This window comes from Micromys minutus, assembly GCF_963924665.1.
Source record: "Micromys minutus genome assembly, chromosome: 21".
In the NCBI taxonomy this organism is placed as follows: domain Eukaryota; kingdom Metazoa; phylum Chordata; class Mammalia; order Rodentia; family Muridae; genus Micromys; species Micromys minutus.
Window position 1 is genome coordinate 26,981,433 of NC_137956.1, and position 17,773 is coordinate 26,999,205.

At 42.8% G+C, this 17,773-nt stretch overlaps 1 protein-coding gene across 1 annotated transcript in view; it reads left to right on the top strand.

Moving 5' to 3' along the window:
• Positions 1-17,773, top strand: part of SLC9A9 (solute carrier family 9 member A9) — a gene marked incomplete at its 5' end in the record, with an annotated part of 529,192 nt that overhangs the window by 418,327 nt on the left and 93,092 nt on the right. Inside the window, one exon of the mRNA XM_080934770.1 lies at positions 7,452-7,503. Within this exon, the coding sequence (XP_080790896.1) occupies positions 7,452-7,503 (52 nt within the window). The remainder of the gene's footprint in view (positions 1-7,451; positions 7,504-17,773) is intronic.

The following is a 17,773-nucleotide window of genomic DNA, read 5'->3' on the forward strand; positions in this document are numbered from 1 at the left end:
AGAAATAGGCATGTGGATCAATGGAATAGAATAGAAGATCCAGAAATGAGCCCTCATGTATATGGTCACCTGATTTTTGACAAAGGAGCAGTAAACATTCAATGGAAAAAGGACAGCCTATTCAACAAATGGTGCTGGTCCAACTGGCACTCAGCATGCAGAAGAATGAAAATTGACCCTTTCTTATCTCCTTGTACAAAGCTCAAATGTAAGTGGATCAAAGATCTCCACATTAAACCAGATACACTGAAACTATTAGATGAGAAAGTAGGGAAAACCTTAGAACACATAGGCACAGGAGAAAATTTTCTGAACAAAACACCAATGTCAGACTTTTTATTGGTACGTTCTCAACATCCATGTGTGAGTGATGCTCCTCACACCCCACTGTACTGTAGTTGCTCCTCTCTGGAGTTTCTCTTCTCCAATAGATGCGGGGCCAGTGATGGCAGGCACCCTATCATTGACCTTTGTATCTTAGCATCTGTCATTCACAGAAAAGCCATCCTTGGTTTTAGCCTAAATTGTATTTATCACTTGACTTAAAGTACATCAATTTCCCCCTAAGAAGAAGAACATAACTAACATGCTGTGATTTTTTCTTGGGTGGCAGCCAGTGTTTTGTGCACTTTATGTATTTGCTAATTTCTTCCTTGTTGAACTACTTAGTTTTTATCGTTAACTTGATACAACCAAGAGCTGAATGGAAAGGAGCCCTAGCTGAGGTAATGCCTCGATCAAATTGGCTTGTGGCCATGCATGTTGGGAATTGTCTTGGTTATGTGGGAAGAGTTGGCCTACTGTGGGCAGTGCCAACCCTGGGAAGAAGGCCCTATGTTGTATAAGAAAGCAGGTTGAGCAAGCCATGCTCAGTAAGATGTAGCCAGTAAGCAACCCTCTTCTAGCTTTCTGCTCCAGGTATCAGTTCTGGTTTCCCTACTCTGGCTTTCCTCAATGAGGAATTATCCTGTAAATGTAACTCAAATAAACCCTTTCATCTCCCAGTTGCTTTTGGCCACAGTGTTTAACAAAGCAGTGGAAAGCAACCTAGAAGACTTGTAATGGTCCATCAAATGGACCCTGCTTATTCCCATCTACAGTTAAGAAAACTAAGGTTTAAAGAGGTTGCACACATGTCTGAGGGATCAGGGAGCATGTAGATGAAGGCACTTGCCACTCAAGCCTAGTGGCCCAAGTTTGATTCTATGAGCCCATGTTAACTTGGGAAGAGAAAACAACTCTTGTCCCGTGACCTCTACAGGCACGTTGTGGCACATCTACCACCACTCCAACACACAAACATATGCATACCATATAATAAATAAAATTTTCAAAGTTGCACATGCAATAAATGAGACGTGTCAGATTTGAAACCCCATGGCCTAGACTCTTTACTACAGAATCATACTGAAATTAAAAAGGAAAATATATGTATATGTGTGCGCATATTTATATATATACACACACACATACATACATATATAGATATAGATATACAATTGCTTCTGCCCCTTAACTTTATTTACTTACTTTTCTCACAAAATCAAGTTAAATTTTAAGTATTAAATTGGACAAATTTTGATCATCCGTAGACTCCAATGATATTTAATCAAATATCGTTTGGGGGGTGGTAAGGTGCAGTGCCAAACTGTAGTCCCCATTTACTACCCTCAAGCCCACAAAAGAGTCCCCAAGCATTAGCAGGTACCTCTCACACCATTCCATTGTCAAGCTATATTTATGTGTTCAATATCCAGTCACCCTTCTCTTACTGAAACTGCCTTTTTTTTTAACACTTTACCATCAGATGCAGGTCTGAGAGGATATGCTTTCTCCTCCTTCACTTCTCAGCCCATCAGCAGTGAGCTCAAAAGAATCAAAAGAGTTCCTAAGACCATTGGAATGCACACAATGAAACTAGGTCCTAGTAATATTTCACAGCCCCAAAGGTTCTAAATGATAAGACTTGGAAAAGAATTTTTTGGCTTTAATGGGAAAAGTGAACCTTTTGTGGAGTTACTTTGCTTGCTTTCCTGCTAAGAAAAAAAAAAAAAAAAAAAACCCAACTTTGAAGCATTCATCTGGCTACGGTTGGGTATGAGAGCATCCAGAGATTTTAATATGTCTAATAAAATCCACCAAAGAATGGAAGCACACTGGGAAGGGAGAAACATTATGGTCCACGAGAGATGCATTTGCTCTGAAAGTAGAGCTGGATGCTCGCTGTAAATGAGGAGCCCAGAGTGAGATGTTCGAGGGCACAGCTGGGAATATGTGCGAAGCTCACTTTCATTTCCATTTGAATACCACAGAGGAAGCACTCCACTCACTTAGAATTAAAAACCACATCAAGAATGCAAAATGTCATAGGAAATTTTAGCCATACTTTTAGTTGCTTTTTAATCCTTTGCTGGCTCTTCATCTCTCTGTTTTTAGATAACGCCTTGGCCTTCTGTGATGTGTGCACATCTACATTTGGCCTCCTGTCTCTGCAGCTACCTGGGCTTCAGCTCAACCTGCCCCCTGCACATTTTCTTTACATGAAGTCTCTTCTTCTTTTCCTGTGTGTTTCCATTCCATCCTCCTGATCGGCTCTTCCACAATCTTCCTTTTGCTTGTTAGCTGTCTTCCTTCTCTCCTACTCTATCAATAAATCATACATATATTTAAAAACCCCAACTGAGAAAAGCAGACAGAAGGGATAGCCTTTAATCCAGCCATGCACTGGCCTGTGGCTCAATGTGGCTGTGGATGTAAATTCTGGGACAACTCAGTATAGGACCTAAGGGTTTGTCTAGATACATCGGTAAGCAATAGGCATGGTAAGTCTGAACTCTGGTGCTTATGACAGGAAGTGCTGATAATAATAAAAATTAACATCAATGTCATCAATAACATAGGGTTTCTCTGTGGAGACTTGGCTGGCCTGGAAATTACTCTGTAAACCGATTTGGTTTTGAACTCGTAGAGATCTGCCTGCCTCTGCCTCCAGAGTGCTTCGATTAAAGGCATGTACCACCACCATCTAGAGCCTTCTATGCACTAGGTTCTAAGCTAAGTACTTTTTATAATCACTGTGAAATTCTATTGTATTATTATTCCCTTTGTACTGATAAATAAACTGGATAGAGACACTGTGCATGGTCTGGACCAGTTTCAGAGCCTTGGCAGTGTGGTTTCAGACATGTGAAGACAGCTGGGTTTTCCTAATACATCAACGGCTGAGAATGGCCCGAGATCCAGTAATCAATACAGATTCCTAGTTTCACCTTAGTGCAGCCACACAGGTGAACAGAGGGTAAGTCAGGGTCACCACAGACAAAGCAAGGCGAGCTCAGGAGTGCACAGGAACTAGGGTATACCAGGAGGAGTACTTTTCAAAGAGGGTGAAACTTTGAGGAAGGAATCTAAGACCTATAAAGGCAGAGAAGCCATAGAAGAGCCATGTTTGAAGGCTTAGAAAGAAGGCAGGACATCACAGAGGCCCAGCGGCAGCCAGTGTGGCCCAAACAACAAGCCTGGAGATTGGAAGGAAGAAGGCAGGTCATGAGAAAAGCATGAGTGAAGAGAGACATATGTATAGCTCAGAGCCAGTCTCAGCTACTGACTTAACAATGAAGTCCAGACAATGGAGAGACACGAGGCTTTAGGTCAGATTGGCAGAAGGGAAACCTTGACACCATGGGAGAGTGTCAAAGAATCTTAAGTATCGCTTAGGCAGGTTGAACTTCATCCCAGAAGCCCCTTGATTTCACTTGGGGATCTGCTGTGTATACATGTGACATCACCCACCGGGGTCACATGGTGTCTTGTTTCTACAATCTCTCCCAGACCCATAGGGCATAAGTGATCTTTAATGCACAGAAGTGAGTAGATGCCAGGTTGTCCTGAAAATACATTTCTTTCATCACATTTTGGCCTCCTGAATCAGAACAGTGCAGATACAGACTCCGAATGTTTGCACAGCCCTGGGGTACAGTGTGAGTGTGCCATGCGTGTCAATATCTACTACTCCATACAACAGTCAAGACAGAAAACTACCCTTAAAGACATCAGGGGATTAAGCTGAGGCTGTACGTGGTGAGGTAAGAACTGAGTGTTTCTGTGAACCCTTCTACGATGTTTGCAATTTGTTATTATATAATAAACCTAAAAATTAAAACGTGTCCCGCTTCATTATCAGGCTATTAGTCCCACTAAATAAAAAGCGGTGTTGCGGTGGGAGACAGGAGACAGAGAAAATGTGCTAACGTGTTATTGTTGCGGCCAGGAAATCAAGAGAGTCTAATTGGCAGATTTAAAAAAAAATAATAATAGTAGTTAGGGGATATTTAATATGGTCATAAAGAGGTTCACACACCTCTCAGAAATCATTATGAAGTGGCAAGCATTAGGTTTTATGGGACCAAGAGCGATACTGAGTTCTCTAGTTAAGAAGAGAACACCCTAGCACCCTGTGTTTAAAGAGGCAAGAAGCCAAGCAATATATTTTGGCAAGAGTTTTTTTTTTTTTTTTTTAATCGAGAATTGCCTAAGTCTCGAATAGATGGTGTCTCTTATGCTGTCTCATCATGGCATTTAAATACCCCATTTCTTCCCCTAAATTTTATTTTCATTAAGCCTTCCAAACTAAGTACATGTGGGGCCATTTCTGTTTGCTCGCCCAGTTCTCACCCAGGCTACCCCTGAAGGCTCTCACGTGCTGCCTCCTGTCTTTCTTCAAGCCACTTCAGATACCCACTGGGCTGTAGGCCAAGACCCATAGCAACCTGGCCGGAAACAGATCTCCTCCTGCCGGAAGTAGTCTGAGGTGGGGTGGGGTCTTGTTCCCACCCAGACCTCTGTGGTGCTTTGCGCATAGAAAGCCAAAGCCCTTAAATCAGCAGCCATCCTTCCTCAGTTCCATCTGGCCGCCTGAAAAATTGGGATTAGAAGTGTCTGCTTTGATTGCTGTTGGGGAGAAATGCTTACATTTTGGTGAAAAAAACAAAAACAAAAAATCCCTCGGTGCTGCCTCTTTCATAGCTGGGTTTCTTAGGAAATTTTATTTCTGTTCGTTCCCATGTTTCAAACCGAATACTAGAAAAAGGCCTCAAAGTGGCCCGGGCAATTGATGCTTGGGGAATCTCAGTTCAATCTGCAGCCCGCCAGAGTACCCCGCGCAGCCCTGGAACAGGTCGGACCCTTATTGTTGAAACAGCACCTCAAAGGAATTTTCTGCATGAGTTGGAAGAGACAACTCCAGCAATCTAGAATGAGGGTGTCTTAGTCCCAGGGAAACGGGGCGGCATGGACCTCCACACACGGGAGGGACCCCTGTGGTCACACATACTTGTTGCCACTGCCTGCACCGGACTGGGGGAGGGGTTCTAACCTCATTCCCTGTCCACTCTGTCACCCTTCCTCCACTCCATTCATTCCCTTCTGGCCTCTTTTTCCTCTCCTTTTCTCCCTCTTATCCTTTCTACACTTCTTAGCACTTCCCCCACCACACACCCCCCCCCCCCAGCGCGTGAGCCCTTTTCTCCTTAAATGAACTCATTGAAAGACTTTTCCCTCGACCGTAGGGAATCAAACGCTAGTCCACTCGACGCCCTCCCCACCAGCCTGAATGCCACAGATTGAGATACGAAAGAGCTGCTCCTTTTGGATGCTCTACCTGTGCCTGGGGCATCCTGATTTGCAGGACTTTCAAAGGAGCCTCATCTTCCCTGTGGCTGCTGTCCTGTCGCCGGCTCATTGCTCCCCAGGGCTTCTAGCTCAGTCTTCACCCCTAGCCAGATGCTTGGAGGATGACTAAAGAGAGATTTGAGAGCAGTCAAGGCTGATTTGTTAATGGTTGCCTTTGCAGAGCTCTGCTGGAGCCTGACTATGCACCAGCTTCCTCTCTCCCAGCCCACCCCCAGCCCAATGAGCTCCTTCCAGAGGAGAGGAAATGGACTCAGGGCCCCTCAGTTGCTCAGACTCTTCCGGGACCCTGGGAAGAACCCCAGCATGGTGTTCCCAGGGTCTGGTTTCTGTACGATTTGGGAGAGGAGTGTGTTTTAAACACAGATTAAACTGCTGTTTCCGTTTACTTCAGCTCCCCACTTGCCTCAGTCTCCTGTGATTGGATAGCGGTGAGCAATTGGGGATCCAACCCAGGAGCCCCTGAGAAGACCCTGCATTTCATGTTCAGTGAGTGGGGTCCATTTATAAGAGCCCCAGTGACCTCTGTGTGTTTAAGTCATTGCTGGTCGTCCTGGAGTAAGAAAAGCTTGTAGAAACAGCGTAAAGGCTGCATGCAACAAATGTAGGCAGATCCCTTGGCGCCTGGCCGCAAAGGCCTGTGGGTATTGGGAGGGGTGGGCACAAGGAGTGAGACCCACAGAGCCGGAAGCAGTTCTGGAAAATGAAAACTCAGTTCTCTTTGATGCCTGTCAAAATGGAAAATGCGGGAATGTATTCAGTACGGAGGCACGGCGAGCGATCAACACACTGTACATTGTTTATGGAAATTGCATGAAGTGAAATTTGTCAGGAATCTTGCATTCGGCAGATTAGCGTGACAATGCTGCAGAGAGCAAGCCAGTCTGGATAAGAAAGCATGCTTTATTTCCTCCTGGCTATCAAGAATTTCAGTCTTGCTGGGGAAGAGTCCCTCCTTTTTCTGTCCATTCTCACTAATGTAAAATCATTATCAGATACAGGAAACCTCAAAGTGTGCAAGCGAATTTTACAGCATAGAAGGTGATTTTAGAGGTGTGCCAGAACAGTTAAAACATTGTGATGATGATGTTGATGAGGATGATGATGGTGGTGGTAGTGGTGGTGATGATGATGATTATATTATTGTTATTACTATTTTGTGATATTGGTTGCATTAACTGTCTTTACAAAACTTCTGTGATTTCTCCTTTTCTAGAGAACCTCTTTAGAACATTCCATATTTGTGTTCTATATTATTTCCTTAAAAAAAAAAAAAACAAAAACAAAAACAAAACCCAAAGTGTATAAGGTTCAGGCCCTGCAACCTAAACTCTCTCCCTGCGGATAACCCACATAAATATGAACAAGGCTTGATTTTTCTCTACATTAGAGAACCCTGCTCCAGGCTAGGGACCCATAATTCTGACAGTTTGCACGTCAAATCCTGTGGGGTACCCCTGGTTTTGAGGCTGCAAAGGCTTTTCTCATGATAGCTCTTATCCCAAGTTCTCAGGGCCCTACTCCAGTACTGAGACCCAGTGGGGTAAAGGTTGTGGGTGCTGGGCTGAGCCCAGCCGTGTGAGGCCTGGCTATGATGGGCTTCTATTTCTAAGGAAGCCAGATGGTTTTCCTCACCAAACCTTTGTTCACATTTACACTGTGTTTAGGTCACCCGATGATTCGATTGATTAGCGCTCAAGGTCTCTCTCCTCGGCCTCGGGGCACTTACGGTTATCTGTCCATTTTGTGCTTGTTTTTAACAGAGTTGGCGTGGACCTGGACGAAACTGTGAAGGAAGAGTCCTCCTCACAGCAGGCAAGTTGGATAAAGTCATGGATAAAGCACGGGCTGGTCCATGGGCCATCCAAGCTTCCAGAGCACATAGCGGTGGGAACCATTGCTAAACCAGGGCGGCTGCTGCTGATGGTGCCTAGAATTTGCCACGTTGGCTGTGTTTAGCATATGAATGCTCAGGACCAACTCACTACCACCTCTTGGGATATCAAGAATCCTGAAAAATGCAGTTCAGGATCTAGACAAGAACCCTGAAAATGAAGCTCCCCATAGTGCCTCCTGCCCAGCTGCTGCTAGCCCATTGATCTCAGATCTCAGGGAACTCATCCAGAGATTGTTCAGCACACAACAGATGGCCCTGTTTCTCCTGAATGGCTTCTTCTTCATCAGATCTGGGTGTTCAGAAATCGTGAAACAGGCAAGAGACAGAGAAACAATTTAGCTGATCCATTTCTGACCTAACTGAACAGCCATTATCTACAAAGACCAAAGACCCCTCCCCCCCAAAAAAAAGCCTTAGAGAAAATTACTCAGAGCAGTGTACTAATCTCTTGAGTAGAGAAAAATGGTTCTCCAAACCTAGTTTTGAATCTGCCATCAAGGTGGGATCTGTCGTTAGTGACATTGCCTTAGTCGTTCCTAACTTGGTCACTCACCTTAAAACAAAAAGACAAGTGTGTGGGACCCTTCCTCATTTGCTGGAATCAGAGGTGTGCTGACATGATCAGAGGGATGTGGTAAATATGTGTGGTATTGCTTGATAAACTGTGTTTTGTTCATGTTAAATTTGAGGACAACCCCTGCTTGGATGGTATGGCTTTCCCTCTCTCACCAGCAATGTACCACAGCTAGCTGGCATTCCTAGGCAGGAGACCACTGCCATGGGTAAGACACAGATAGAAAAAAGAGCCCTGTTCTCAGAGAGGGCTGAGGAATGAAATGCACACTGCACATGACTCTTGTGTTCTGTGAGCATGGCTGTCACGTGTGTCCCAGGGCCATGGGTGCTTTTCTCAGACTGACTGACCAGGGAATAGCATCTGTGTAGGACAGAGCACAGCGTGGCTGCCTGGAGTGTTAGGATTGAGGCCAGCGTGGTGACCTTAGAAACAGAATCAAAGCCATCACCTGGGCTGCAATGAGTAATGAGGAAGGTCTGGCTGTGGCTGAGTTTTCAGAGACGTTTTCATCTACCATAGGTCAAGTTATCTCTTCTCTGACCTTTGAGCAAAACCTTTATCTAAATTCTGTCACCTTCATATATGTTTTTCTTTAGAAAATAGGATAAGAAAAGTCATCAAAGAAAATCCCTTTTCTTCCTCTAATGCCCTCAAATTTTATAATCACATATAATTATTGGTACATTTTCCTACTAGCCAGAGTCATTTTTAAAGTTTATACATATTTTAGCTTTTTCATACAACACTCTAAATTAAAGTTCACTTCTGTCCATTCAGCAATGACTCTTAGCTGGAAATATTACCATAATGGAAGTTTTTTTTTTTTTTAGTTGTTTTAGAAATAAGATTGTGCCACATAGAAAGGGAACATCAGGTAACATTTTGGGTCCCGAAAAAGCTTTTAAATCTTAGACTTTCAGCTTCCCTGTCCAGAGTGTGTGATGGTGATGTTGACCTCAGCAGGCTAACACGACAAACACACACTCAGGGCTAGGGATATGGCTCCATGGGTAAAGTGCTTGCTTTGGAAGCAAGCGGCTCTGAGTTCACATCTCCAGCACCCATATAAAAACTGGACTGGGAGGTGTACAGCTGTAATCACAGGATTGGGAGGGATGGGGACAGTCTACTTCTGGGGTTCACTGGACAGCCAGCCTAGCTGAACCAGAGAGCTGTAGTTTCACTGAGCGTGACAGGTTAAGGAAAATATTAGGCCAGAAAACAATAGGGGAAGACATCCAATATCAACCTCTAGCCCCCACATGCATTCACATATACAAGCTAGCCCATACACACACACGTTTAACACATACACACACACACACACACACACACACACACTATTAAAAGAAACAAAAATTCAACTTCTAAAAGATTTTAGACCTTTCACATCAGTACATTAAATAACTATGTGTTTCCGATTTTAGGAGAAGAATAATCAGAACAGAAAGTACACACATAGGACTCAAGAGAATCCAGATCAGCATGTTGCAGGGCCTCCATGCTTGCTGTGTTCCAACTACAAATGAATATTCTGGCACCCAAAGGCATCTGGCAGAAAATATACTAAATCCTTATCTTTAGGCGACACAAAGCATACCCTTGACCTGGTGGTGTGGGAAGAGCAGCGGTACTCACTGTTTCCAAACTATCTCCCCAGAGCCTCCTGTAGTGGGCAAAGAAGGGACTCTCCACATTAAGCCACTCCCACTCTAAACTGCGGAGGAGCCACAGTGGCATCTGGGCATCCTTCCTCACTGTGTTCTTTAGCTAATAGCAAAACCCAGTTGAGAAAGAGGTTGAAGTAATTGTTCCCTTAGTGTCGAGTACATGAAGCAGTGGACTCCAACCAGAAGTAATTGGCCAGGGCATCCATGCAGCTGCCATTCGGCCTGGGCGAAGTGTGTTTGGTACTTTGTGAACCTTCTGTCAAGATGCTCTCTGCTATCCTTTCGCCTGGCAGTGACTTACTTGTCACCCAGATCTATTGATGCCCAGCATAAGTCTGGGTTTTTTTTTTTTTTAGCAAGACTATGTCCCTACTTGCTTTGCATTTGTTAAACCAGGTTTAAATTAACGAGATTAATAAGTAGGATAAGCTCTGCACCGGCTACCCATAACAGCAGTTCCTAATGAAAAGCTAAAAATGTTTAAACCACTTAACAGCCTTTCCTGACAATGCAGTCTCAAAGTCAATACTAAGCTTGTATAATTAAATGCGGCTGCTTATAAAGGAATTTCCACCTCCCTAGCTTCCAGGAAATGCCTATGAGCTTGAAGCATGCGTCCCTTTGCAATGCATGACGGTGCATTCTTCATTGTGCCAAGCTCAGAAACTTTGCAAAGCCTGCTCCAAATGTAACCATTCGGCTTTAAAGGCCCACTGTTTGTGACTTTGAGAAGCAGGAGATACTACTGTCTCTATGTTTCAGAAGCTTGAAAAACAAATAGTACTTCCCTTCCTGACCCCCAGAAAGTTTTCCTTGTAATTGCTTTCCTGTTCTTGGAAGCGTGCCCTTGTGAGGTAGGTGAAGTCTCTGGAGTATAACTTTTGCCTATGATGGAAATTTCCAGCACTTAAGAGGACTCAGCAGGGCTTTTCTTCCCTTTTCATCAGCCTGTCATAATCTTCCCACGGAGTGCTGGCTGTGGTTTTTAATACTATTCTAAGCATATTATATGCATTATCCCAGTTTCAGAGATAACCCTGAACAGGTACTATATCATCCCATCTACAAGCAAGGAAACTGTACACAGAGAAGTTAGATAATATGACCAAAGGCACAGAGAAGGCAAGGGTAATTTGGTTTCAAAACATTCCATTTTACCAGATATGTGTACATTCATGTAAGTGGCCATTGACCCCATGCCTGTCAAATACTACGCTGTTATGCAGAGTACAGCTTACTCTTTTGAAGTCTCGCCCCCCCCCACAGAACTTTTGCTCTAAGGAACACCTATCAGGAAAAGATAGTGTGTAACAGTCGAGAAGTCAGAAAACAATAAGGAGAAAGCATGTGAGGGATGGGGAAGGGTCATTGGCTATCTAGGACAGGCCTATGGAAGTACCATTTGATGGAAAACTGAAGTATGTGGAAGCAAGCCAAGTGGAAATGAAGGCAGTGGTCCAGTCAGAGGGCACAGCAAGGATGCAGGCTCCAAGTCAGTGGGTTGGTGTGAGCACAGGCAGAGCCATGTGTAGACCAATGCGTCTAGAGGTGACCAGGGAAGAAGTTGGTGGATGAGGTGGGAATAGGAACAGAGCCAGTACCCGAGCTGCCGAGGCGACATTCATCTTACTCTGCATGTGATGGGCACACTCAACAGTTTCTCAAGCTCGAAAGTCTTTCCTTTCTCTTAACCCCACTCTGTCAACTATTATTTTTGTCATTACCGGCGTAACTTTATTTTTTTTTTAACATGGTGCTAAGCTCTGTAGGCTTTCTCTTAAAGATTAGCTTGCACTTCTCTATTACTTCCGGCAGTCTCTTTCCTGAATATCTGGTTCGGTTTGTCCATTCTGTGTGGGTATAGCCTTGCTCACTTGGTTCTCATTGCCATGGCTCCAGACAGTCCAAGCCCAGCCGTAAAAGGTCCCGCGGCGTGCAGAAGGATGCCCGCAGTAACTGAGGAACAGGAGTGTAAAGACAAGATTTCTCATCCAGAAAGACTCTGCTAAGCAGAGACACAAAGGTCTGTCAAATATGAAGGGCGTAAGCACAGTAGCAAACGCCTGTCTGCCAAGTCTCTGAAAGCCATCACCTTGAACACCTTTGAAACCTGCAATTACTGGTGCAGAATAGTGAGGTATTTGTTCCTCTGCCCAAATGACACTTCTTATCACAGGTCCTCCAGAGCTGTAGAGCTCAGGGCCGTAAGATCATCAGGGGGAAAGACTAATTAGCGAAAGGTAGGGCCGTTTGGTTCATTACCTAAGAATTACCTTTTCGTGGTTCACATTTTCAAATAATCCTAATAAAATTGTAACAGCAGAACAATGAAGCCCACCGAGAGCTGTCACGCTTAGCAGTGAGCCTTCTCATGCACTCGCTTTATTGCTTGAGCCCTTGCAGTTGGCATTCGTTTTCGTGGAATGTAAATTCCACACAACACACAAGTGTTTCAAGAATAGAATGCTAGGCTCCGAAATTGATACGTTTTTAATACCACACCATAACTAAAACTATCTTGATTAAAAAAAATTGAATATCCCTAAATGAATTCCTTGGGTTTTCCCTTGACTGACACTGGCCTTTTTGTTTCTAACACTTACCTATGTCATACACACCCAAAGGCATCCACACCAGCATCTTTACATTTTAGGGCCAACATACCTTTCTTACCAGCAGACGCTTTAACTTCATGTACTAGAAGGCAGGAATAATGTGGAGGAAGCAGAGAGGAGTAGCTGTTAAAACTTAAAGAGCAGTTTTACACATTTTATGTACAAGATTTAAATTCTCTTTAATTTTCACTTTGCCCAATCAGGATATGTATTATTACAGCCCTCTGTAAAAGTGAGAAGAAGAAAGTTTTAAAAAAAACGAACCCTCCCAAGACAACCAACTTGGGATGTTGAGCCAGGAGTGAAAGACAAAGCCAGCCATCCTGCCAGTCCTCCCTGGGCACTTGTCTAGTCTGTATAAAGTCTCCCTTACCATCGACACAGAAGCCAGTCACTTTCCTAGAGAGTCTAGCTTGCCAGTTTTATCAAGAATATAGGCAGATACTTGTTCAAGGGCCTAGACCATAGTCCTCATTCTTAGCTTGATTGTCTCCACATGGAATCCTCCCCTCCTCCCATACCCACTGAGTTTGTTCCATTGTCTAGGAAGTGTTCCACACTCTACACAGTATGTCGACACTTAGTTCCAGTGGAGTGGGCTCTGCACCCTCCCCTCATTATTCAATGCTTCTTAATTCCTGCTTACAAGAGCTGCCTGTCTAAAACTCTTGTTCCCGTGGAGGTCCAAAGGAGGAACATTCCATACAGAACAAAATCCCAAAGGTAGGAACATTCAGTCTGTGTGGTGAATAGAAATGATCCTGCTACAGCTGGAATAGCCACAGGGAACATTAGCGACTATGAATCTGCAAGAGACAGAGAGGCAGGAGCCATTTTGTGTGGTTATGTGTCGCCACATTAATGCTGGGTAACACACTCAAAATCTAAGAAGTGTGCAACAGGATTCCTACTGTTGTGTACTACTTTAGGCATACTGTTCTCCTGGCAAAGACAGAGAGCAAGCATGTAAGATAAAGCAAGTGATGTTCCTTGGGGCCAGATTCAGTTCTCATATTCCGGTACTGCAGCTGCATTCTATTCCAAGGACATCCTGGAAAAAGAATAAATAGACAACTCTTCTTTGGTGAAAAGCCAGGTATCATTGGAAATGCCACTGACATGGGGACAGATGGGAAGCTGGGATCTTTTACATAGTTAACCTGCCATATAAATCATTTGACTATGGTAAAGAGTTTCCATTTTATAATAAGTAATATTTTCATCTTTTGAATGTGTGTGGCTTTACTTTATAATTATGGTTGGCCCAACTTTGTAACCATCCCTCGTGTACTTTAAAAAGCCGTGTCTTCTGGCAACTCTTTCCGTAACACCCCCAACAACCGCAGAATGTAGTTGGTGCGATAGTACAGAGGTGTTGGTCATTGGAGGGAAGATATATGAAGTGCACACCTAAAGGCATGGATTCAATCCATGTTATGTTCTTGTAATTCTAGCACCTAAGGGGTGGGGGCAGGATGATTAAAAGGTCAAGGTCATCCTTGGCCACAGTGAGAGTCTCACTCAAAAATAAAGGGCTGGGAAAGTGTTGGCTGAGGAAACATGAGTGCCTGGTTTTGGATCCTCAGCACCCACATAAAAAAAAGCCAGCCACCACCGGATGTGTGTCTATAAGCTAAGTGCTGTGGAAGCAGTGAAAGGAGGGTTGCTGTCATCAGCCAGCCCAGATGAATCCATGAGAGCCACTTTCAGTGAGTCTCAGAAAATAAGGTTGAGAGTTAAAGTCATCAACTTCTCCAAACGTGCATATATGCATATCCACATGCAGTTGTGCTCACATGTATGCACATATATGTGCACAAGATACACACACGTGAATGTCAACTATGTCAGGTTGATTCTTTCAGCTGAATCTACACTTTGCCAGTTACTTGCACCCATTAAAAGTTTGCCTGGTTCTCCTTCAGTTTGGCCAATACTGCCTCATATACTTGAGAAATTTCACTGAATATAGAACTCAGTTTCTTTTTAAAGCTTTGAAAATTATATCCTCACGCCTTCAAGCCTTTATTTTTCATGAACCATTAGTAGAATTTATTTTGTTTTGCTGAATGTACTGGCTAGTTTTGTCAAGTTGGCACATGCTAGAGTCATCAGAGAGGAAGGAGTCTCTGTGGAATCCAGGAATAAGGCATTTTCTCAATTAGTGATCAGTGGGGGATGGGGAAGCCCAGCCCATTGTGGGTGGTGCCATCCCTAGGCTAGTGATCCTGAGTTCTATTAGAAAGCAAGCTGAGCAAAGCAGTAATCAGCACTTCTTTATGGCCTTTTCATCAGGTCTTGCCTCCAGGTTCCTTCCCTGCTTAAGTTCCTGTCTTGACTTTGGTGGTGAATAACATGGTGAAGTAAATGGGTTTTGATCTTGGTGTTTCATTGCAGTAATAGAAATCCTAATTAAGATATCAAACATACTTTGATCTGTTTTAATCTCTTTTAAGCTTTTTTTTTCAGTTTTAAAAGTCTGAGTATGGTTTATTGTTCTTTAAATTTATCCTAATACAGATTAGAGTATCTTGGGTTTCTATGTTTCTATGTTCATAATCTAATTTATAACGTCAAATTATTTTCTTCTTAAACATTCTGCTTTCAATATTCACTGTTCCCTCAATGTATTCATAGAATGTTAAGTTATATAGGTACTTTCCTATTGTTCAAATCTTATCTCATTGTATTCTATAAGTTGAATGCTTTAATCTATATCTCTTTTCAAGTTCATAAACAGTTTCTTCTGCAGCATCCAGACAGCCCTTAAGCCAATATAGTAGAGTTTTCTTTCTAGATATTATACACCTTTTTTTTCTAGACTCTCCCTTTCTTTCTTTCTTCCTTCCTTCCTTTCTTCCTTCCTTCCTTCCTTTTGTTCCTTCCTTCCTTCCTTTTGTTCCTTCCTTCCTTCCTTTCTTCCTTTTCTTCTTCTTTCTTTTTCTATAGCTCACATCTTTCTTCTGAGGTCTTCATTTAATTTATTTAAATTTTCCAGCATCTTTTTTTATAGCTGTCTTAAAGCCTATTAATCATAACACCTGAGTTATTTCAAAATTCGTACCTATCAGTGTCCAGTTTGAGTGTCTCATTATTGTCCCTACTTTATCTGTAGCTTGCCCTATCATTATTTCCTGCCGATTACCCAATCACTGAGCCCTGTTACGTCTGTGATACCAGTCATCCCACATGACACACCATTACGTAATCTGAAAGTGATTTTGCACAGTGTCTTAATTAGGGTTTTACGGCTGTGAACAGACACCATGACCAAGGCAACTCTTATAAGGGTAATATTTAATTAGGTCTGGCTTACAGGTTCAGAGGTTCAGTCCATTATCATCAAGTCAGGAATATGGCAGCATCCAGGTGTACATGGTGCAGAGGAGCTGAGAGTTTTATATCTTCAACTGAAGGTCACTAGGAGAAGACTGGCTTCCAGTCAGCTAAGATGAGGATCTCAAAGCTCACTCCCACAGTGACTTACTTCCTCTAACAAGGTCACACCTACTCCAACAAGGCCACTCCTCCTAATAGTGCCAGTCCCTGGGACAAGCGTATATAAACCATCACACATAAGGAAAAAGAATATTGTTTCCTTCACTTTGTTTTCAGATGTATGCAGAATGCTATGTAAAGGAAGCACAATGTGAGACTCTTGGCTTTAGACTCTTTAGCCTATGGATGCTGTTATATAAAAGGTTTATCATACCAACTAAACCATTCTAAAAATCAGATATCAGGTAAGAGTGCCAAGAAGCAAGAACAATGCCATTCTTCGAGCATCTGCCCATCTTTAAGGTCATCTATCTTTGTGAGTGTGTGTGTGTGTGTGTGTGTGTGTGTGTGTGTGTGTGTGTGTTTGTCCTCAGTTTTCAGTTTATAACATGGTCATTTTGAGCCCATGGTTAGTTTTTGATGTAGTGTTAAAAGGGAAAATAAACTTTTGACCTTACAAATAAGCTATTTGGTTACAAAAGAAAACCTTGCAAAAGAACTATGCCAATGTAGGCATCATCATTTCTCATATTTTTCAATTCCCATAAGTACCTTTTATATCTAGAGTTCACAATACAGGATGCTCTAGTCAGTACTCATCATCCACGGTTTCGTGATGGCTTAAAATGCCACATATTTATTAGCTCAAAGGTTATGTGAGTCAAGAGTTTTAAACCAACTTAACTGTTTCCACTCAGTTCCAGATAAGATGTCAGGTGGAGTATCCATATTTATGTTGGTAGAAGCTCTTGGTTCCTTGCTCTCTGTAGCAGACTCCATGGTAACCCATAGAGCACCCCCATAGACCTGTTACCAAGCTTTTTAGAGCAGGCTGTCCAAGAAAGAAGGCAAAGAGAAAGTCCTGGTACCTTTTGATGACCTAATTTAGAGCATGACATAGCGTCACATCACCTGTGTGCTACATTTTATTCATTAGATATGAGTTTTTAAGTACATCCACTACACATGGTGCTTGAAAGGAATTAGGTTTGAGTTTCTAAAGAAAGTAGAGTCAAGGAATCTGTAGATAATATATTTAAAAACCAACACTGCATTTTCTTGAGCGAAACAATTATCTTCCATGTATGAATGTACATCTGTTACCAGCCCAAGTCATATAGACCAGGCCCAATCCTTTTCAGGTTACCCAGGAGCTGACCCATCTGGTAGTATATAAAGGAGCCTTATTACTAGTATAGGATAGCTGTGGATATCTGGAGACACCTGGGAGGCATCTCAGAGTTTTGCCCATCTTTTGATAGTAACTGCCTTAATGTTTTCTTCTTACACATACATTTCCTAACTTTCTTCTTTAGAACACTTATGAATTTATTTGTGTTCTGGGAAGGTGAGAGCATTTGCATAAAGTGTTTCTGTGTGGAGACTGAGAATTGATGGTTGACCTTTGAAAAGGTAGCTTCAAAAGTTTTCCCTTTACCCCTCAGTTACGTGATGATATCCCATTGGAATCCTGGAATCTTTTCTTTTTAGAGCAAAAAAAAAAATTGGTTCTCTCCCTGAAAATTACTAAATCAAGGCATAAATTTGAGATTACCAGATAAAACTCTCCATTCCTGAGGGAGATCATAAGCCAAAATACCAAAAGCCGATTCCATGTACATGAACCTCTTGAAAAGCAACTTGGGGACCCAGAAGGGGCCTCATAGCATTGTTGAAATAATTTCAGAATCCTTAGAATAATCATTGCACTTGCTTCTTGCTTCCATGTCTGGCGTTGGCAGATCTCTAGCCAGAGCCTTTGGTTTTTCCCTCATCAGTCCAAAGAAGCCCAAAATAAAGAAGGCCATGGTCACTGTTCTTCTCATGG